General features: G+C 41.7%; 3 protein-coding genes across 5 annotated transcripts; 1 reads left to right on the forward strand and 2 right to left on the reverse strand.

Moving 5' to 3' along the window:
- Positions 1-3: 3 nt before the first annotated feature.
- Positions 4-2,534, reverse strand: si:dkey-6i22.5 (polyamine-modulated factor 1). Its single transcript, XM_053429089.1, has 5 exons — positions 2,279-2,534; positions 1,877-1,982; positions 1,649-1,749; positions 959-1,154; positions 4-168 (listed from the first exon to the last, which is right to left on the reverse strand). The coding sequence occupies exons 1-5, from the start codon at positions 2,503-2,505 to the stop codon at positions 103-105; spliced, it is 696 nt and encodes a 231-aa protein (XP_053285064.1). The 5' UTR covers positions 2,506-2,534; the 3' UTR covers positions 4-102.
- A 3,403-nt stretch (positions 2,535-5,937) lies between these two features.
- On the forward strand, positions 5,938-11,230 carry tmx2a (thioredoxin-related transmembrane protein 2a). The gene is made up of 8 exons (XM_053428472.1): positions 5,938-6,197; positions 6,317-6,377; positions 8,166-8,279; positions 8,647-8,723; positions 9,718-9,824; positions 10,221-10,286; positions 10,374-10,503; positions 10,601-11,230. Exons 1-8 carry the CDS (start codon positions 6,009-6,011, stop codon positions 10,772-10,774), a joined length of 918 nt encoding a protein of 305 aa, XP_053284447.1. The 5' UTR covers positions 5,938-6,008; the 3' UTR covers positions 10,775-11,230.
- Positions 11,231-11,234: 4 nt separating this feature from the next.
- zdhhc5b (zinc finger DHHC-type palmitoyltransferase 5b) lies at positions 11,235-23,034 on the reverse strand. Of its 3 annotated transcripts, none has more exons than XM_053428469.1 (12): positions 22,812-23,034; positions 20,013-21,468; positions 19,391-19,512; positions 19,113-19,270; positions 17,505-17,677; positions 17,304-17,406; positions 17,110-17,201; positions 16,704-16,836; positions 16,201-16,309; positions 15,921-16,027; positions 13,863-14,788; positions 11,235-13,402 (listed from the first exon to the last, which is right to left on the reverse strand). In XM_053428469.1, exons 2-12 carry the CDS (start codon positions 20,159-20,161, stop codon positions 13,297-13,299), a joined length of 2,178 nt encoding a protein of 725 aa, XP_053284444.1. In that variant the 5' UTR covers positions 20,162-21,468; positions 22,812-23,034; the 3' UTR covers positions 11,235-13,296. The 3 variants fall into 3 exon arrangements, with proteins under 3 accessions (XP_053284444.1, XP_053284443.1, XP_053284445.1); XM_053428468.1 differs by having other exon boundaries at positions 22,741-23,034; XM_053428470.1 differs by lacking the exons at positions 19,113-19,270; positions 19,391-19,512; positions 20,013-21,468; positions 22,812-23,034 and adding an exon at positions 17,797-19,076.
- Positions 23,035-23,395: the final 361 nt, after the last annotated feature.

Raw genomic sequence — 23,395 nt, forward strand, 5'->3', positions numbered from 1 at the left:
ATGTCATTTAAAATATTTCACTTTTATTTTCAGATAAACATACACAGTAAACAAAATCAATATGTACAGTTAAGTTAGTGGTTTTATGGAGAATTTTGAGCCTCACACATTGAAGACATCAGCAGGGCAGAGAGAAGACGCCAGCTTCTCAAATTCTGTGACTGATGCCTGAAAACAAGAAAAATATATAAACAGTCAATTTTATGCTATAATAATAAGAATATTTTGGACCCTAGTAATGAGTGTTCCTCAAAATGTACCAATGTGGTCTAAAACCAATAAACATGCATTCATATTCAATATAGATCGCACATCATTGTATTGAAACAAGATGATAAATTAATAATTAGGCTAAAACTCCAGATATTTTTCTCAAAAGTTGTTATTGTATTATTATCTATAAGCTCCCCTGAATATGTATAAATACTTTATAATGAAAATGTTTTGTTATGTCAAAAATTGACAAAACAACTGTAAGTCAACTGTTGCAGAGCTGCGACTTACAGGGAGACTGTGAACACGTCGCCCTGTGTGTGTAACTGGGCTGAATTTATACAGTGCTTTTCTAGTCCTGATAAGTTGTTTACAGTAAGGGCCACACTATCATACAGTGAATATATGGGCAGCATGTTTTCGATGAGGGCCATTCAGAGTTCAGTATCTTGCCCAAGGTTACTTCAGCAGTGGACCAAACCACTGAGAGGCAAATGAGAGGGGGGTTGGGTCTTTCCAAAATTTAAAAACGCTTTATGTTGCATCTATAATAAGCACAGGTACTTTCAATGCATATTATATCAGTCCAGCCCCGAATGTTACACAAAGACATGTTTACACTTGCTTACAATTGCATCCTCTTTGTGAGTTCAAAAAATAAACTTGGTGGATAAGGTCATGTTGTTTTTGTTTATTTTTAAGATCTATTTTCTCTTTTACGGATCTTCAATCGTTCCCCTCTTACCTTCCACTCATCGACAGCCTCTGAGATGCAGTTTTCAGTCTGAGCAATGCTCTCTCTCCCCGCCAGAACCTTCTGAGCAAGTGCAGCGTTCTCCGCTTGTATTTTCTTCAGCTCCAGTCGCATGTAAGCCTCCTGCTTTTGATAGTAGGGCATCATGAAACTGCATACGTCCTGCTCAGGAATTCCAGTGGGACGCCTAATCAAACAGGTAAGATTGTAAGCGATTAAAATGTTTTATATTTTCACAAACTTGCAAACCACTGCAATTGGAAATATTGCAGTGGTGATGCACAGTGCAACAATGAATAAGAATGCACCTAATTACATTTATTAGTGTATCTTGTGTAGCCACCATGATGTACCTACTCTGAAGTATTGTGGAAATGTTCAAGATGAGCTAGATCCTTTTGTATTTGACCGACAACTTTCCACTTAACACCACAAATGATCCATTCATTAAATGAGGGAGGGGTGGAGAGAATCTCAGCAGACAAACACATGAGATTCTCATGCAGGTCAGTAGATTGACACGTGTCAAGAGAATTAAAGTACTGTTTCTTACTGTCAGAATTTATTAGAGTGAGTGGTGATAACAGGGAGTTGCGGATGTCAGAATTCAGATGTTATAGATCTAAAAGTGTTAATAATTTCATGGGAGAGTTCTATCAGATGAAGATGTTGTTTACTAACCATGCAGGTTGTGGATTCTTCTTAGCAGCACGCTCCAGTTTGTCCAGCTCATTCAGTTTAGCTTCCAACGCTCCTTCTTCAATCAATCTGCTGGTGTCGTCCTTCGCACACAGAGACACAGGCATGTGTGTAAAAAAGTGACCAGCACATACTGTGCCTCGTATAAATAATAAAAACAAGGCAGTGAATATATCATCATAAATTGCATTCATGTATTGTAATGCGCACCTGTATAGCCTTCTGCAACTCCTCTATGAACTGCTTGTGAATGCTCTCCATCCTCTGAGGGTTCTTCTTGTACAGCGGACGAAACGTGCTGGCGAATCTGTTAAAGCTGTGAGTGAAACAAGTGTTAAGCTGAAAGTGAGGTGACTTTTTGTGGAGTAAATATAGTTCTGAAATAGTTAGTTAATAACTGCAAGCTCATTGGCCATTTCTTTATTACTCATCAAGTCATTTTTCATATTAAAAGGTAAACAGTCAGAGTCAACTGGTTCCTGCTGTTTTACAGCACAACACACACACAAGGGTTGACTGTACCTGAAGTGTTTTACACCACAACACACACATTAGGATTGACTGTCCCTGAGGTGTTTAACACCACAACACACACAGACGGATTGACTGTACCTGGCGTGTTCGATCAACTTCTCCAGGCTCTTCTGCATCACTTTGTCGAACAGCTTCAGTCTGTTGTACCGAGCTCCGGGCTCCTCGTCGGGCTTGCGGCCCGCGCCGGGGTCCGACACCTGAGAGGAGACTTCTCCCGCGGCTTCATTGGTCTGGTTTTCAGCGGAGTCTCTCACACATGTGTTATTTCCAGCCTCTCCTTGTGTTGCTGCTCCGCTCTCCTCCATCTTTTCTCTTCCTCTGTTTACGTTTTGGAGTCCCCGCCAAATCGACTTCTTCTTCTTCAGTGCTGTTTAACGGCAGCTTGTATCTTTACTTCTACGTTACTGCCACCTGCTGGTGGTAATTAACACCAACATATAACGTGATACTATAGGATGACATTATTTGTTTACACTTCTTCTATTATATCAACGTGTACAAAATAATTCATGCCTTCATTAGGAAAATTCATAATTATTTAAGACCAAAAAATCACAACACAATTTAAGTTTCCAATGTTAAATACAACACATTTCTTAATGTATCATATTTTAAATGTTCAGTGTGTAAGATCTATTGGCAGAAATTTAGTATAAAACAGTCCTAGGGATGTTTTCACTGGTTTGTTTCATCTAAATTTTTAGAAATTGTGGTTTTCTTTACCCTAGAATGAGCCTTTTATAGTTACATACTTTATATTTACATCGGGAGCTGCAATATGCAACTTCAACACTAGATGTCACTACACTCTACACAATTAGCCTGTTTATATTCCTCCACTCCCAGGATTTCAAATTATGATAAAGCTCAACATTGACATAGCTTTGGACCCCTGCACCTGAAAAAAAGAGACAGTATAGGACAGCGAGACTAAATCACAGTAATACACAATACAATATTAGTAAAGAATAGGTATGCATACATACATATATATATAATTCATCTATATACATATAGTTGGATTTCAATGTAAGATGGAGACTATAGTCCATAAACACACTCATACTAATAACATTAATACGAATATTATTACCAACTAGCACTGAACGGGCCCGAGCACATGCATTTTGAAGCGTTGCATGCGTTTTGCGCTCTGAAATGATAGCATCAGCCATACTCTGGATCAAGAAAATAAAAGCATATTTTCAAATGTATATCAATCAGTCTATTGAGTATATACTGTTATATTTCGAGTTTTATTTTGTTGATCTAGCTATTGTTAGCTAGCCAGAAAATAAGCTGGCTAGCTACCAGCTAGTTAGTATTTCACATATTTCTCTTTCTCACTAGTAAAGGATTGTAAAAAAAAGACTTGCATGCATCAGATTTGCAAAGGCAGCTGTGTTAAATGATTGGTAGGTGTTCCGTAGTGAATAAATACTGTTTGATTATACTGTACTTTGTTTATAAAGTAATAGAGGAAAAAGGAAAAAAAGGGAAATAATGATTTTTGCTAATCAAAACAAGATAATTCATGAATACTTATAATATTAAATGATTAAATACATTTATTTCAAACATAGCATCATTTTTTTTTTTTTACAAATATGTTTATTGAACTTTTTATATATTGACATAAAAACAATAAAACAACACTCAGTACAACGTTGGTCTAGACAGTCTATACATACTTACATTTACCCAATCAGTGCAATGACAACAAGATAAAGACAAAAGAGCCTAAGGCTAGCCAAGGACAACATTCGAGAGCACTGAAGCCACTGTAGAGCTGGAAAAGTGAAGATATGGAGTCCAAAGGTTCATAAACTGTCCCTCTGAAGAGGGAAGCAGACAGGTCAGGTACTCAAGGGGAAAACATTCCATAATTATCTTGTGCCAGTTCGATTTAGTGGGGGGTTTGTCGCTTATCCAAGACAAAAATATATTCTTCCTGGCTTCATATGTGAGGATATTATACAGTCTGGCAGCGTTGGCATCCACAATAGTATCCTGACTGGTGTAACCCAGTATTAAGGAAAGAGGGTCCATGTGCAACACCACACCAAATATTTTTTCCAAATCTTTCAAAACATCCATCCAATATGCTTGTATTTTAGGACATGACCAAGTACAATGAGTATAGGTGCCCACTGAGATTTTACATTTTAAACATGCAGGTGAGAGTTGAGAGTTCATTTTATGTCTTTTGTTAGGAGAGATTTGTAAACGGTGCACAATCTTAAATTGCAGCAATCTGGCACGGTTACACACAGATATTTTCTTTGTTTGAGTCCATATCTTAGTCCACTTATCCCCATCAATATCTATACCAAGTTCACCTTGCCACTTCTGCATAACATCCTGTACATTTATCACATCAGTCTGGCTTAAGACATTGTAAAAACGAGTAACGGATTTCTTAGTTGGGCCAAGGAGGAGTAATTGTTTAACAGCAGATGTAGTGGCATCAATATTAAGAGTAGTTTCCCTGTTTATGAAGTCCCGGATCTGCAGGTATTTGTAAAAGTCATGCCTGGGAAGATTATATTTTTCTTGAAGTTGTGCAAATGACAACATGGATGCACCCTGAAATAAATCACGCATCCTTTTTATCCCTCGAGATGTCCAAGTGCCAAACCCACCGCCCACCATGCCTGGTAAGAAGTTAGGATTGCCCTGAATTGGAACCAACGAAGATGTTAGACCAGACCTCGCTTCAAACTTTTGTGTAATAAACCATGCTTTTAAAGTATTGTAGATTATAGGGTTATTTTTACAATGGCTCCTGGCTGACTTTAAGTCCTTGAAGGCCAAAAGGCCTAACAGGGAGCCTGAGGTCTGTGACTTTTCTAAACTCAGCAGATCAGAGGTAGGTTCCTCCTTGACCCATTCTGACATAGCATCATTTTAAAACCATGTTGTGCATTAGAAGGATAGCGATGTAAAAACGTTCTATTCAAAAAGTTACAAAGGAAAATTTAAAATAAGGATTTGTGATGAACAAAAACAAGTTAAATGGGGAATACCTGAAATACTGAGTGATGAAATTCATTCACTGCAAAGATATAGAAAAGGACAAACTGAGCCGGGTCACTTTTGACCCATGTTGTGTATCAAAGGGTTAAACTGAAAGAACAACACTTGTTGAGGCTCACTACTTAATTCCACCCATACTTTATTTAAAATAACATTTCAAAGGGATTATAGATTCACATATTCTTTCGATGTCTTAGATTGTTCAAAGAGGAACGATTTATGATCTGAAGAGAAACAAGAGTGTTTTTGACCCGAAAAGATCAGTCTGTATTTAGTGATAGCGATAGCACCACCTACTGCCAAAAAGAGGTACGCCTAGTTTTACACCTTTAATTCAGTTCAAATGAAATGGTGACGTGTGGTCTACACCTGATTCCGTAGACCAGCGGCGTGTTCCGGTTTTCTGATATACATATCCATAGATATATATAAATGCTTTATATATATGTACATATCTATCTGTCCTGCTCCTTTTAGTCCAAGTCATTTCCTATCACTCTTCAAATCACAGTCTTTCTCTCAGAATTATTTTCTGAAACTATAAATAATTTTTATGGAGATTTCAGGACGAAATGTCGGCTCTGTTATTGAAATAAACTTTATTGATTAACAAAGCATAACAACATTGAATCTACGGCACACGGCCGTGTCCAATCATGACCAGATCGCTTTGTGCCGCGCAGGCGCAGTGAGGCCGGGGCGGTACATTGGTTCAGCGGACCTTCAGCTGTCACCGCTCCTCCGACCTGTTCGTCTGTCGCTCTCCGCCGACATGGTTCTAATCACCGGGATCTGCACCTTCCTCTACCACCTACCTCAGATCTACAAATGGCTGCTCAAGCCCTACTACATCTCGTCCATCTTCATGACCGTCGCCTTCCTGCTGGTGAGGAAGGCTCCGGGGCTGTGCGAGCACCTGGCGACCCAGCGAGAGGACGGGAACTCCTGCGACTTTGACTGGGTGAGCACGCTGCCGGGGGCCGAGCTGCTCCTGCGGCTCCTGCTACTGCGCCGCGGCTCAACATGGTGGACGACGCGCACTGCTGATCACAGAGTTAATCCAATGTTTTTGTTTCACAGAGAGAAATGGAGATCCTCATGTTCCTCAGTGCGATAGTGATGATGAAGAACAGGAGGGCAAGTAAGTGTCAACCCACCGAAGTTTACCCATTAACTGGTATTAACTGGTTTAAACTGTCCTGAAACTGCACTGCATGCATTTTCTTTTTTTATGTTTCTATGAAAAGTGCTATTAGAGCTTATTATTACCCCCCCTCTCCTCAGACCATCAGGGTCCAGAGAAACCTCAGATTTTCTACTTAAATCCCATCTTAACTCATTTAATTAATCACTAACCTGATTAGTTATTTTATTGCAACGTAGGTTTGCTCATAGAAGGAACCTGCTTGTGGAGTTTAGTTGTATAACAAACATAGAAGAGGTAGTAATAGTAGTAGTAGAAAAGAAAGGCAAAAGATAAAGCAAATTGATAAAGTACTTGAAGTAGTAAAGAAAAGAAAAGAAGAAAGAAAACGACAGGGACTTAAAGGGACACATTCTAATTAAATGTATAAAAAGTAGACCCTCAATAGAGCCCATACCTCCGCCAAGGCCCATCAGTCCCCTAAATACAATCAATTTAAGGGCGGCATCACATTACACACACTCGTAGAGGTCAGGACCCTGAAGGTGCCTAGTTTGGTTTATTCATAAAGATCCATCAATGATCCCCTGTGTAATCATTGGGGGGAGGGGGGAGAGGGGGAGGGAGTGGGGGGGGGACCCTATCTAGTAGTAAATGAGCAAGAAATCCAGAGATCTGCCTTGGGAATTAGATCCACACTAACATTTAATGTGTTCCTCCGTTAGCCAAAACAAATCCTTCTAGCAAGTTTTCCTTTTGCGTTATCTTACTTGGAATTAAATGAACCAAACAAACGCATGTTGTGAAAGTAGCCATCTTGTCGTCCTGCTCTTGAAGATGGACCATTAACCTAAATCAGCTTTTTAAGATGTCAGTTGTTAAAGTTTCTGTTGTCTTCATTTATTGTGAGGTTGCGTCTCATTAAACTGCTTTAATTGTCTTTATTGGTCAAGTATGGGACACAAAGCTCAGACAAGACTTTATTTGAGAAGATATAAGTAATAATAACTATAATTTTCATTATTAATATGTCTGACAGTTGTTTTATTCAATGATCAGTTGATTAAGTTTACAGAATGTGTCATTACTTCCTGAGGCACAAAGTTAACATATTTAACATCATTTTTTGTTTTGATAGACAGACAATAAAAAACGGGAGTAACAGACAAATATAAAAAAAGAAGCTAGAGCCATGTTATTTTCGCTAAAGAAATAACTTTTAACATAAAATAAATTATCCGAAAGTCCATCAATCAGCTAATCTAATAAATAAACAAGTCATTTAAGCTCTCGAGTACCATTTGCTCAGAGAAATAGTAAAACGGCCACGTGTTTATGTGTAAACATCTGTTGTCATAACATGCTAAGTGTTTGTTTACACTATAAACAGTGCTGTCATCGCAGGGACCAAACCAGTGATGCTCGGTATCAGACAAGTCAACATGAGTCGGAGGAGAAATTGTGTTTCCTGGAGGTTTTGTAGTGGTAAAGGTTGAGACTGAAAGGAAACTCCTCCCCCTCTGTGCACGACCTCGTATCTAACTGGCACTCCGCTGTTAAACTTTAGCCACACTGGTATTTGTGGCCTAATGTGTAACTGTTTCACATCCGAGAGAAGCTCCGCACACATCCAAGAAAACCTTGCTTTGTTGTGTAAACATTACAGCTGCAGTGTTAATCCCGGCTTCCTGTGCTCTGACCTTGTATCAACAGGCTGAAGGTTGCTTACCGGCTTCACCTGTTCTTCCTCCTTTCTTCTTCTTATCTCCCTTTTTTTTATTACAGTCACAATGGAGCAGCACGTGGGCAACGTCTTCCTGTTCAGCAAAGTGGCCAACGTCATCCTCTTCTTCAGGCTGGACATTCGGCTCGGCATCCTTTACCTAGCACTGTGTGTCGGTCAGTGGCCTTGTGACCTTTGTGACAAATACTCATGACTGGAGTAGATATGTGTGTGACAGTGACAGTTGTGTAGCGGAGTTATATAGGCTGATGATGACACACATTTAGATGTAAAACATTACGTTAAATCATAAATTGTATTATGAATATATTAAAATAAACATATTTTTTTAAATGTAAACATTAATTACATCTTATCTGCCTTGTTAATTTGGCATAATTAAATGTATCATACTGGAGGATATCAGCAAACAGATCCTACGCTTCTCCACAGCTTCAGGAAAACGGAAAACCAAGATGTAGCTGTAGCTCAACTTTAAACCTCTTTATAGTCTCATCACTCTGCCTCTTTGTCTTGTCCTAGCGTTCCTCATGACGTGCAAACCTCCTCTCTACATGGGCCCAGAGTACATCAAGTACTTCAGTGACAAGACCATAGATGTAAGTGTTGCACTACAGACTCTGAGGAATTACACATGTTTACATGTTTACATATACACATCTGCCAGATGTTTGTGGGCGCCTCAAGCCTTCATTTGAGTGTTTATTGTGGGTTTTGGAAAGTTTCTATCAAACATGGAAGGCCCCAGGGGGGTGATTTAGTGAGATAATAGATAATTTCATATCATCTAATTTAAATTTAAAGCATCTGAGTAATGAGGTTAGTGGAGTTCAGACGTCTGTGACAGCCTGCGACTTAACAGTTGATACAGTTGATTTGTTTTCTTATTGGTCACAAGTTAAAATAGTTGGAAACCCATGATTAAGTCATCAAGAATATCTTCATGTTAAAAACCTGTTCTTGCTCCAGCTCCAGAGCAGAGATGTATAACTACATTGAGAGGGTTTGTAACATCTGCAAATGTAATAACAGCCCACAAAGGTAAAACCAATCTGCAGCTTTTTAATGTAATAATCCCGCCAACGTAATAAATCTCCCACTAATGTAATAGCAGTTGCCTCGATATGCACGCAGCTTTATCATTCCTTGTCAGTTCACAGAATTGTTTTGTGGCACATAAATCTATCTAGTATTTGCAGGAAATTACCTTTGCAGTAAGTAACTGCTATTTCTTTGTGGTTTATTAAGTTTGTGGGCTGTTATTACGTTTGCGGCTGTTGCAGGGTTTTCGGTACTTTAAAACAAATGCATCTTTTTATGAACGATAAAACTTCAAATAAACCATTGGAAAAGTGTAACATATAGGACCTATTAATACAATATTTGGTTTAATGTATTTAGATACTTTCTAAAACCTGGCTCATTATAATAAACATGTCTATAGTATGATGATTTTCGGTTGTGTAATTGAACGTCGGTCATTTGAAATATTGAGGTAATAGAACTCCCTATTTATTGATGCATCGTTGCTGGAGGGGATTGGTCTGAATGACGGAGATCTTTTCTAATGTAATTTTGTCCTTTATTCACCAGGAGGAGCTGCAGAGGGACACTCGTGTCACCTGGATTGTTGAATTCTACGCCAACTGGTCGTCTGACTGCCAGTCCTTCGCTCCCGTCTTCGCCGACCTTTCCCTGAAGTGAGAAGTCGCCTCATGTTTTCTTTTACTCTTCTTATATCACAAACATTTAACAGTTACAAATTCATCCTCTCTGCTCGGTAAATTATACCCACGTCAGATTAATATTATGTTTAATCAGGATCGGCTGACCAAACAAGTGTCTGTCACAGAATGTCCGTCCTGATTAGACATTTTTAGAGTTCAACTTTTGGGCTGTAAGTGCCGTGTAAGATGCATTTGATGTCTCTGTCGGTTATCACATTCGCACTGTTGACTAAACTTCTGCATCTCAGATCTGCAGGAGAAACTAAGCCAATTGCATTCAAAAAATGACCACATGCTGGATGTTTGCCATGGACTGCAGTTATGACTTAAAGCCTGATCGTCTCATGCATCTCTCCCTCACACCTGTAGGTACAACTGTCCTGGACTCAGGTTTGGGAAGGTGGACATTGGACGTTATGGGGAGGTTTCAAAGAGGTGAGTAGTGGTAGTTTTGAACCCAACAGTATTGTTTTGAGATTCCTGGTGCCGGTACTGACTGCAGCTTTAATTATTCCTCAACAGGTACAGGGTCAGTACTTCCCCTCTGTCCAAGCAGCTGCCCTCACTGATGCTTTTCCAAGGAGGCAAAGAAATTATGAGACGTCCAATGGTGGACAATAAAGGGAGAGCAGTGTCTTGGACTTTCAATGAGGTGTGTCAGAAAAACAAACAAACACATGGGGTACAGACTGTGTAGACTTGCTCACTCATCACCCACAGTCATGCTAATAAATCCTTTTCATCCCCAGGAGAACATCATCAGAGAGTTTAATCTCAACGAGCTCTTCCAGAAATCGAAGAAGCTGAACAAAAGTCTGGGGCTGGTGGGCGAGGAGCAGAAAAACTCTCCGCCAGAGGAGGGCAGCGACGAGCTGCACACCAACACTCCAGAGGAGCCGACAGAGAGCAAGAAAGACAAGTGAGGAGGAAGAACCATAGAGGGGCCGCATGAAGCCACTTCCTCCAACATCGACATGCCTTGCATTATCGCTTTAGTCCAGAATATAACGAAATTGCGAGAAAAGGTTCAACCCTAGCTTCGGTTCATCTCTAAGTTAAATCCTTACTGAGGCAAATATATACCCAGAAACAGCTGCAGCACACTTCCCTGGTCTGACTGGGTATGATGTTAATGGTACGGTGTGGTTTGAGCTCAGTCAATGATTTGACTTTATTTTCTTACAGACCTTAACTTATTTTCGAAGAAATGCCTTTTTGTAATGATTGTGTTTGGGCTACTCTCACCACTGCGTGTGAACTTGTGCTGCCTGTATTTTGCAACTAGTCTGTTTAACTGATGTCTCGTATTTCAAAACCAAAGAAAAAGGTGAGAAGGTGAAGCAAATAAAAATAAATGACTGCACAGTAAAGATTCACAATGTGTTCAGTTTTTCATCAGATTGACCTTTTATTCTGAGAAGACATCCTTTTTTTTTAAAAATTCTTGATTTAAGGCCATTTTGGAATTGTCTTTAATGTACTCGTTACAGATATTTGTGAAACTCGTTCCATTCATCACAGCCCACAATAGCGATATTGTTATCTCACATAGAAATATACTTACTGCTCTCAGATAAGTTTCAAATAGTTCAATGGTCACCATCCTTGGCCAGAGAAGGAAGAAAGTAACACTGGTTCTCTTTATCTCCAAACGATGGCTGCTGGTGCCATCAATGACTCTTTGCTCGTTACCACCTACAAATGAACCAGGTAGGCATTCGGACAATATTCTCACAGGTACGCACGCCAGTGAAGCATTCAAGCACGACAAAACCAAAACCGCATGCACACAGAAGACAAAGCCCGAAAACTAGTAACACAGTCGTGTTGGCTGAACGATGGTTCTTGTGTGCTTCAAGCGCGTATGTTCCCCCAAACATGTGTTACTTAAAGCCAGCTTCGACCTCCTGCTGCAGATGCTGCTGTGGACCTCGATAGGAAAAGAAAATGAATGCATCTTTAATGTGATGCCAAATCCTGACAGACAAACTCATCTCCGTTCCTGTAATTATTCCTTTCTCAGCATGGCTGTGGGTAAAAAATATTTGTACCTCCAGGGAAATATTTTCAAAATTAACAAGTCAATCCAAAAACGTTTTCTGAGAAGTGTAAAAAATAAAAATCAATTAAAAAAAAACAATAAAAAATGCGCTTGCTTCACTATGAATGGTCTCAAGGCAAAAAAAAGGCTCCAGTCCCTCCTTAAAAATCTACTCTGTTGCATATTACATTTAATTCATTAGCTTCCTTTCAAAGAACAAAAACTTCTCAATAAAGAGGAGCAAACTGGTAGAGACTGGTTTGAAATTAATGGTGTCCAGAACTACAGCATTGTCTTGTCTGGTGAAATAAATAAGCCCTTCCCTCGCTGCACCTATTTGGCTGGCCATCTTTTAAAGGTTCTGCTAGCATCATGACTGACTGACGAAAACATCACAGAAAAGAGGAAGAAACAAAAAACACCCAAAAGACATGAAATGATCTTAAAGCTACAAACAGATTTTGCATAATGTCTCTGGCATAAACATTAAAAGCATACATTCCACAAAGTTGCTTGTGCTGGAATCGTGATTTAGAATTTCTTTGTGGCGTTTGATAATTAAGCTTGATGATCTGCCACATCCGCTATCGACAAAGGATCGTCCTTCTCGTTGGACGATGAAACCTCCAGCGAGAGCTTGTGAGTGGCTGATGCAGCCATCACATATAGACAGGCAACTGATTTGGAACCGCGTTCATGAATAATTACACACAGTACATCTGCCACCCTCATCAATAGTCATCAATACCTGACAATTTGACCCGGTAATTATAATAATACATGTATATAAAACAATACTTAAAAAAGATTTATAAAACTAAATGATACTGTGTTAATAGGTTGGACTCTTTTCTCCACGACTCTAAACAAATCACCAGGCTGCGTGGTCCGTTCATACAGTGGAAAAAGAGGCATTTCAATTGGTCGACAGTCCTAAATCCTCCCTTCTCTTATTTTACATCCACTGGTTAAAGGCCATCCTTTCTTAAAGCGGAGGACGCTGCTGTCAGCACTCCGTACTGTGCTAATGTACCAAAGTAAAACTGCAAATCAGTGAAAAGCTATGTGTGTTCTATAGACAAAATCTGTACCAAGCTCTGAGGATGCGTTAACATCAGTCTATGGCTCACAAAGTGGCTAAATGGACACATATTGATCCTGTGGAAACATGAACCAGTGTCCCCGGTTCGTCTTTGTTCAGTTCTGAAAGGCTGGCGGAGACGAATGGCCAGTGGCGTTACAAAGGTAACAAAGTTGAGTACCAGACAGGATTGTTCCTTTCATCCGCTGCAGAAGAAAACCGTCATTTTTGAGGAGCCTGCGGTCGGGAATAATATCCAGCTCAGTGGAAGAAGTCGAGTCCCTTTCCCCCCATAGTGATAGACCATGAAGGGCGTCTGTCACTCAAACCGATATCTCATAAGTCGTCCCTCCGACGCCGGTCACCTTCTTCACCCCGCCCCCTGGTTTGGATGTGGTGTGATTGGCCAAGACTGGGCGAGAGGTGAATCTGAATCGGAGAGCCACGAAGAAGTAAAGGGAAGGGAAGGGGAGGGGGGAGTGTAGGAGGAGAAAGGGATGTGGAGGTGAGTGGTTCTACTTCAAAAATAAACAAAAGCACAAGAAGCAAAACATTTGTCTACCAATGATCGTTAAGGCATTTGGTCACGAAACTGAGAGTGAGAACAGGACTGTAAACAGCAGCGTGGCTGGACATGCTTTCTCAGAGGTAAACACACAGTGGCATGCTTTTAACACTGATCAACACATACTAATACCTGACCTAATAAAACTTGCACAGCACATGAGGAGACTGGCTGTAAAACATGGAATAGGAAAAGGAAGACTCACACAGATCAGGGAGGAAGAGGAGGGCTGACACAAACCAGGGAGGAAGAAGAAGAGGATTAGGAGGAAAAGGAGCAGGAAGAGCAGCAGGCTGACGGATCTGCCGAAGGATCACTACTCACTGTGGAGCCTGTTGCCCTCCTCCGGCTCCTGCCCCTCCCAGCACAGAGCCTCCTCCTGCAGGTCTAGGCTTGTGCTGAGGCCCTGTCTCCCCAATATAAGTCTGGGACTTGCCAAGGGAGAGGCCGCGAGGTGGAGGGGAGACAGGCGGCTCGAGTGAGCGAGCCCCAGGGGATGAAGAGGAAGGGTTACGTGGGCCTCGGGAAGAAGAGTCCTGGTTATGCTGGAGCAGGTACTGGGCCTCAGGAAGCCCAGCGGAGGAAGGGGGAGGGCTGACGGCACGCAGGTAGGCCCTGTGAGGGGAGGAGAAAGTGGCAGAGCCCTGGAGCAGCTGCCCCTCCCTCTGCTGAGCAAGCTGAGCTGAGAGGAAGGGCGACATGTAGCCCTGCAACGGGCTACTGGGTGACACCATCTCAAGCTGGCCTGTTCTATTCACAGAGGGAAATGGAGCATGAGGCTTGTGCGGCGACAGCTCGTGGGCAGCCGACTCGAACTCTGGGCTTTCGGATGGCGTCAGTAGGCTGTCATAGGACAGGCTGCCATTCCGAGGCGTTTGATTGGCCAGGCTTTTATAGCTGGTGTCTGTGGTGCCTTCTGATTGGAGCGTGGCCAGCGGGTTGTGTGCTGCGTGCGCCGAGCGCATGCTGGAGGAGTGCGAGCCGCCCATGGACAAAACGAGAGAAGATGGGTAGGAGGTGTAGGAGCGCCCAGTCAGGGAATAACCTGACATGCCCCCCAACACCCCCCCAGTGGTCCCGCCAGGGCCTCCGGGGCCCTCACCCCTCTCCCCCACCCCTCTGCGCGCCCCCACACCTCCCCCCACCACCGTGGTCCCGTCCAGGCTGCTTGGCTCCGAGCGATAGCTAGGCTGACGGCTGGAGTGGACGATAGAAGGAGATGGAGAGTCAAGACTCTCAACGCGAATCATCTGAGGAGAGGAGAGACGAGGACCAGAGGTAGAGAGGGTGAGGAAAAGTGTGATGAAGAGGAGGGGGAGGAGAGATGAACAACGCCATGTTACCTCAGGAATAGATAAGATAGATGAAATACCCATATTTGACGACACTTTCATTTGAGTCTCTGTAATAAGCTTTGAAGTGAAAATTAATGTCCACTATTCTGCAATTATTTTATATTTCAATTCATTATTGGTTAATACAGAAGCCTCCAAGTATGGGTGCCCATATGAGTAGTTGTTAAAAATACATTAATAAACACGAATAAATTAGTGTTTTTTGTTCACGTGAATTAAGTGTTTGTAGACTGCTTAATATAGAGACTTAAATGAAGTGAAGAATTAGCCAATTCTTTAAAAAATGCTCACAGAAAAAAAAAAAAACAGTGGTAGGGAGAAATCGGATGCTTGACTGGTGCTCTACTCCATCATCACACTATTGGACTGGAAACATTGACTGGCTTGAACAAGCACTGATACTGCATGTCAACGACTGTATCAACACATGAACGGGAATACAAATATAGAACATAAAGTACATGAACTACACATTCCAGTCAATGCAGTCTCAAGGGGGAGGAAGGATAGATTCACTCAAACAGAGAGAAACAGAGACAGCCACAGGGATATACACACACACACAGATGACACTAGCTGAGACTTACTGATCAACCGGTGGCCACTGAATGATAAATTTCAAGTAAAAAAAAAAACAACAACAAAAAAACAGGGGCATGGTATTAACCACAAAGGAGATCAGAAGGGGGAGAGCACAAAGCCGCAGGACCATCTGTTACAGTAATCTGCGGGATATTGTCTGTTTGCTCTGTTCTATGTGATTCGGCTGTGTGTGCAGTAAGGACAAAACACATCCCCATATCTTTACAAAAAGTAGAAATGAAAGGTTGCTATAATATCTGTATATAATATTGCTAGAATAATGTACTAATCAATGAAGTTGTACATATTTAATAGAATATACTTGGATGTAAAGTCCCCAATCCACAAATGCGCATCTTCACTCTCAGGCAGCACTGACACAATGTTGTGTTATTAGTTGATACCTAATACCTCGAGGACTGGGCATGTGTAAATTGAGATGTACCTTGTTGGGGTGTGTGAGGGCAGTGTGGTTCCTTCCTGGGCTGTTGTAGGCTGGTCGGTACTTGTACATTGACGGTGTAGGTGGAGCTTCAGTCAACAAACTGCTCTCTGAGAGGCGAGAAAACAAAAAGTGACACATGAACAAGGTGTGTTTGAGATTGAAAAACAAACAGGAATCTGTTTACATAAGAGGGAATACGACTCAAGTACCGTGGCTGCACTTGAAAGCAAACAGTCAGATGTTAACACATATCTTTTGCATTTGAATTTATATGTCTCACCCTCCGTGTCAGCACGGGGCAGGCCCGGGTAACGCATTTCTGGCTTTGGAGGAGGTGGAGGCTCTGCATCAGCTGACTGGCTCTCAATCTGATCTAGACTGCTCTTGGACTGGAAAAGACACAACAGAGTAATGAGGAGTCATTCCAATCCATAAACATTAAATATTATCTACACAAAACAATAGCTGTTTAGCTCGCGATTGCCGTAACAGATTATCAAATGCTTTTTGCCATATTAACGTTGTAATAAAATCCTGTTTTACATACATTGTTTTCAAACTCATCGATCAACTCAGACTTTTTTCAGTCTCAGTATCAACATGCTGCTGCTAAAACTGGCTGTAAATTATACATAGAAGATAGAGTACTGAGTATTTTCTCTTGTAGTGTTCATTTTGTCAGTCATATATATCAACAATATCTGTTGAGTTGTTTTATTCCACATTCCACATATAAGTTAAGTTTTCTGTTTTGGGGTTTCTTTGGGATGAGGCATCACTCACCCGGGCGCTGTGTCGGTCATTCTGGATGCCATTGTCCAGGACCTTTGCTTCCAGCTGGGCCTCAGTGAGAGCTGGTATAAGAAAGGGTGGCTGTATTTCCACAGACTTAGGGCTCCGCAATCGACCCACGTATCTGTGACAAGGACAAACACACTCATTGTAACCAGCAGCACGTTGCTCTTTTGACAAACCGAATCAAGCAACAGCAACCACTCGCACTGAAAGGCTTGTACCCATTAAAGGAAAAGACAAGTGAGAACTATAAATGAGGAGAGTGGAAAGTGGAAAAGGGAGAGAGAGAGAGAGAGAGCAATGGAAATAAAGAACCAGTGGAAAAGGAATAATTGTGGAGAGTGTTTAAGGAAAGGAGTAAACAGAGGAGTGCAAAGGAGTGAGGAGGGCTGACCTGGGGGCCTGGGAGCTGCAGAGCACATGGGAAATATTCCTCATGCAACCATTGGTGAAAGGGTTAACGCCACCCCGGAACTTTCCTGTCACCTACAGTGAGAGAAAAACATCCAGTTCACAAAGACACCAACGATAATGAAACAAATACAGAAAAGAACATTCCGTCTAAACTGGATGTACTCTCGTACGTACCTGTTCGTTTGTGGTCCTGCCGCGGGCCACCAGCACCATGTGAAACCCAGTCAGGCCAGCAACTGGGACAAAAAACAGACCAGCCACACACATCACAGCCATACTGGGAGGAGAGGGTCAAGGAGATCACAACAAATATGGCATAAAAATGTGAAACGCGTTCAGCATTTTTTGGGCTGTAGCGTGCCAAGTGAAGGATACGTGACAGCAGCATGTGGTGTATCCAGCTGCTGGCGGTGATGTAGGACATAAACCAAACCAAACCCAAACACGTCTATGATGTGGGTGGTAAGTGAAATCAGGAAAAGGAAGAAATAGCGATAATTCCTCCGACCAATGCAGTTGTTCACCCACGGACAGTGGTGATCAAAATCCTGAGAGAGAACGGGGGAAAACGAGCATTAAAGATTTAGGGAAGGATTATGATGATGAGAAACAGGAACCAAAAAAATCTATATCAGATATTAGCATGATTTCTACCAACGACACTCACATTGTGGGAAACTAAGAATAGGATAGATATAAGTTGAAAATTTAAGCCACACAGGAGTTTATAAAAGCTCACTGTGAAATTAGGCTTAACAATTAAAACAGATGCATTACACACACACATACATGTAATAACAGAGACTTAGATACAATAATTCTCCCATCATTTTAAAAATAAATATAAAGCAGATGTTCTAAAGCAGTGGTCACCGACCGACAATCACGAATGACTGATCGGTCTGAAAAGGAAAACTCTCGAGTACTTTTACTTAAAATCGGGTTCGGGAAGTGTTGTAAATATGCAAGTTTGTGTAATATCCGACAAACATTGCACAAGGTTCACTGCAGAACAGATGACGAAAACAATCTTTCAAATGAGCTTTAATGTTTATCGGTTGAATTTATGTCACAAACATAAATGGTTGAAACACTTGCAAAAAAAAAGGGGGTTATATTGTGAAATATTTGCAGCAGTAGAAAATGCACTGCTTCATATTGTATAGTACTGGTATTTATTTGAACACACAGCACTACTTTTATACAAGCAAATTGCTCGTACATTAAGCCTTAAACAGAAAATGCCAAAATTTAAAATAAGACTGTCCTAAGTGTTTTTTTTGTAAGATATCAGGGTGGTAGATCTCGGCTTACGTTCGGAATTACAACGTAACCGTTGGCTTGAAAAGGTTGGTGACCACTGCTCTAAAGGTTCCACTGACATCTGTCTAATAATTCCAGAATCTCAGACTGTGGCACACATATCTTCAGAATCGTTCATCTAATCAGCTTCATGTCTATTTTTTATTAAATATAATGTCGAAGGAAACACGATAAATTCAATATCTATTACATTTAATAAACGGGTGGCTGGTGGCACTAATCAGTGACATTGTCGATCATGACAACAGCAACAACAACTGGTTCTCCAGCTCTGGGTTTTGAGGACTGAGTCGAGTTTCACTGAACTTTGAATAAACAGGTGAAAGGCTCTTTATGCAGCAGCTGTGGAGCGGCTTCAGGATTCTGCGGACTGAGCCCTGCAGCCAGTCTTTCTTTGCTCCAGCTCAGTTACTGCAGGTCACATTTACAGTTTCAAATAGAAAGCTAGAAACCAGCTATCACAGGCCAAGCAAACAGACCATTCCAAACAGGTAGGTTAAGTTCAGGCACTGCACTAGTTCTAAAAATCATGGAAAAACACAGGAGCAATAGAAAAAAAAAATAAGCTTAGATAATCTGACCCTGTCCCCGCACTCCACCCAGCTTCCTGGTATAACAAATCATATTTGCATGAAATAAATTGTTTCTGTGCGTGTGTACCTCCACACAGTTGTCGCAGACTGAGCAGTGCGAGCAGCGTGGCGGCCGGTAGAAGCGGCAGGTTGAGCACCACTTCATGCGCACCTGGATGCCTTTGATCTCCACCGTCTTATAGAGGGGAGCTCGGAAATCATCCTCTTTATCCTCATCCTCCTCCGCTACAGAAAGAAAATGCACGCACTTGATCGATGATCTACAATGTACTGTATAGAACACTGTATTCACCATTGCATAGAAAATTAGGCACAATGACATTGGCACTGTCTATGTGTGTTTACCTCTTGGGAAGACACCTGGGTCCATGAAAGTGGCCATGCAGAAGTTGGCGAGGGTGAAGAGGAAGATCACAGCAATGTAGATGGGAATGACAGCGGAGAAGAAGTCTGACAACCACGGGCACCTGGACAGCAGGAAACAAAATAACAGTTTGACATATTATTGCCAAAACTAATAGTATTTCAAAGCTTGACATTTTCTTGTTTAAAGACTTAAATAGCAGCAAGTTAGAGAACAACAATAATCCTTGAATCGAGGCACGAATGGCAATATGTGCAAGTAAACCTTCATGCGCCATCAACACAACTGCTATAAGCTTTTGTGTCTGACGATTTCCTCCAGTGCAGTTGGAATGCCTGGCCAAAATTAAAACTAATTGTAAAAGGCAAGTATGTGTTCTGCGTATATCTTTATTAAAAAAAAAGGGTAAACAAAAAAATAAATTAACCTTTCGAATGCAATCAATTACATAGGGATATTCACACATGCCTTAACCAACACGAATATGTATTCACTTTCAATCCTGACACATCTGTGTGTAAATATTTGAGACTTTGGCACCGTGTTTGCTTTAGGTGTCAGTTTGTTTGCGTATTTAAGAGAGACAGACCAAGAGACACTTACGTGAAGCAGAAGAACAGGCTGGTGGATCCAACAAGGAAAAGGGCGGCTGCAGACACCGGGACATATCGGCTGGGTCGAAACGAACGGGGAGGAGCAGAAGCTGGGCCCCCCACTCCTCCCCCAACCCCCCCACTACTGAAGCCCGGCATCAGAGATAGAGCGAGAGAGGGGAGGAAGAGAGAGAGGGGTAGATATCTACTGTCTACCTACTGCAAATGGCTCTTTACGGGTCAAAATGACAAAGATGACGTTTGGGTGAGAGGAGGGGCCATGACTATAGACTGGAAAAGAAAACCAACACTATGTAAAGCAGCAAGTCAAAAGAAACACGAGGGAGTCTCTTCGTCCCCACAGAAAATATCTCCCACCACTAATATAATCACTCAAAAACAGAGATCGTTTTTTCATATAGCAATATACAGCTCTACTTGCATGTGTGCAGCTTGTTGCAGATATTTAATTTCTGTGCATAATCTAAACAGAAGCATATAAAAGCAATCTATACAAGAGCAATGTGATAAAAAAATATGTGTAGGTAATTCATAAATATTTGTATGGCTTTAATTTAATTTGCAACAATATAAATAAATCTAATCATAAAATGCTCCCTGGCACCAGTGCAACCTCAACACTGTGCATGTACACTTCTATACGCATCCAAATTTGGCGCTAGGTTTCTCTCAAATCTTACAACTCTGTTTACATTAATGCTTGTCACTGTGCTAGTGTTCTGATTATGCCTCTTAGGAAAAAAAGGTATAGAAAAAATAAAAACGAGGAAATTAGAGAGGTAGTGGGTAGATAGCCAGCAGGCCAGGAGCAGAAGCACATGGAGGAGAACAGGCAGAGGATTGAGCGAAGCAGCTGCTGATGACTTCTGTGATCGTCCCGAGGGGGCTTATATAGGCACTGGGTGGGTGGAAGAAACTGAGGATGGCGGCAGAGGCAACAGGTCCAGCGTTTCGAACTAAGACAGCAGGGGGAAAACAACTAAACAAACAAATTCACTTTCAAACCAGTTGTGGGAAGTCGCCCAACATCAAAACCAAAGTCCAGCTGGAATCTATTTTTAAAAAGCTGCTCAAAACAAAACAAAAACCTAAAATGATATCTATCCTTGCCTTCACAAGTAAAATAAACCCAAGCAAAGTCAGCTGGATCTATTAAGAACCCTGCCTTCAGTCTTTGTGTAAATTATGAGACAAAATCAACTCATTCCAAAAAGAAGCCCCGTGGATGTCACCGAGGTGTCGCCGCTCTTGGCCGGGTCTGCGTGTAGAGACCTCCGAAACCTCCAAATTCTCTGCAGACAGACCTCTGTTCCCATTTTACATCTCCAAAACAAAGCCATGTGCAGCAGTGATGTTATGTAGGCTGATCCATGTTAGTCCTTTTTTTTTTCCGTTGTCCACCTGGTCGTCTTTCAGCCGCTGGCTATGGGAGCTGTAGGAGAGCCCTGTAAAAAAACAAACAAAAACAACTTGTCAGCGCCCTCCAAAACAAGTAGATTTCAAATAATTACAGCTAAAATAAGAACTTAATTATTATTACTAATTGGAAGCTATTTTGATATACTCTGGTTGCGGCTTCTTAGATGAACGGATGTGCCACTTTTCCTATGAAACAGTGGGTCAAACATCTTCCTTGCAGATAAGCTATGGATCTTTATACAATAACAGAATAAGATAACACGCAGAATAGTGTTCTGTATGAAACTATCCATGTTCCACTTGAACAGGTTTAAATTCACCATCAAAATGTGTTTTCATTGTTTGGTGGAAGGGCAGGGTAATCCAGGAGAAGTCCTGATTTCACAACCATCAGGATGACTAACCAACGTCTTACTGTTAAAACAGCTCCTGCGTTTTTTATGTGACTGTACCCATCTCACCATCACTCATAAACAAAGTTGTTCAACCGCCTGGGGTTTTTACACAGACAGCTGTCACCTCCATGCCCCCAGGTGGTCAAATGAAAGACGTCCCATTCCTGGAAATTCAAAACACCATGGAGACAACGACACACACACACACACACACACACACACACACACACACACATACACATACATACACATACATACACATACATACACATACATACACTATGCAAATTTCCCTCTTCTCCAGATGAAAAACTAGTCCGTCAAGTGTGAAGACACTGCAAAGGGACCCGGAGTAAAAGTGTAATCTGATAGTTTGGACACACCCCTCTTTTCAGCTATCATCGGTATTATTACCAAATACCGGGCTGTGACCGAGCGGAGGTGTCACTGGGCCTGTTGTTAATCATCTCATCTGCCACACGACAAATCCCCCTCGACTATTATGGAAGTTAATCCTCAAATCTCCGTTTCAAGTCCTGCCTGTCAAGTCACCACGACAAGCTGCGGCTCGCCAGCCACATCGCCAAGTGGCCTTTCGAGCTAACTTTATCAATTCGAACAGACACCAACACGTTGACAGGTTTCCAGCTGAGGCCTCGTTTAAAACGGAAACATCTGACTATCACTTCATCTCCGAGCCATAGGTTGTGTCAGACCGGGCGTTGGATAACAGGCCGGGGCACAGCGAGGGTTCAGTCAAGACAACACTGCTGCAACATGAACCCCGTGAATAACATCAAACTTCATTATAACTCATGGACACACGGTGTGGTGTTTCACTCCAAATGAGCCACAGCGAGCGATGTAACCAAAAGCTGCACTTATTACTCAGTTAGCTCTTACCTAGCCTCGAAAGTTTTCTTTGCGACACCGCTCAGTCCTTTACCACAGCTACAAGAGTCAGCTAACGTTACCTGGTTAGCATTGTAGCTTCACACTCGCTTATTCGAATAGATTTCGCTGGCGGGCTGGCTGTGGCTACTTTGGGCTAAACAGTCAGCACGAAGGGCGGGTAAATCAAGCCGCTATAGCCGGACATGCAAGCTGCCTTGCCTGTAGGGTGAGGGTGGTTTGGGTCCTCCTTGAGTTAGCCGCTAGCAGTCCCGTTAGCTCGCTGGCTAGGCCGATGTCGGAATCCCGGAACTGGTCCGCCGTGCCTCAGGTGGGAGGAACAGCCAATCAGAGAGCAAGGAAGGTGCGGTCTGAGGAACCAGCTCGGACACCGTGGATGGTGATTGGTTGATGAAAAAGATGACGTTATGACCAAAGACTGTATAAACTTTATATATAATACCCGGTGTAAACTTTACATTAACCTTAGTTACATATAATACATGCAAAACGTACATATATATAAATGTATAAACTTTACACACATAATATACTGTACATTAACCTTATTAACATAATATACATGCTAAATTACATGTAGATGTATAAACTGTATATGCATTGTATAATGGACACAAACTTTATGTACAGACTACTACTGAGTAGT

The sequence above is a fragment of the Pleuronectes platessa genome, chromosome 8 (assembly GCF_947347685.1).
Source record: "Pleuronectes platessa chromosome 8, fPlePla1.1, whole genome shotgun sequence".
Classification (NCBI taxonomy): Eukaryota; Metazoa; Chordata; class Actinopteri; order Pleuronectiformes; family Pleuronectidae; genus Pleuronectes; species Pleuronectes platessa.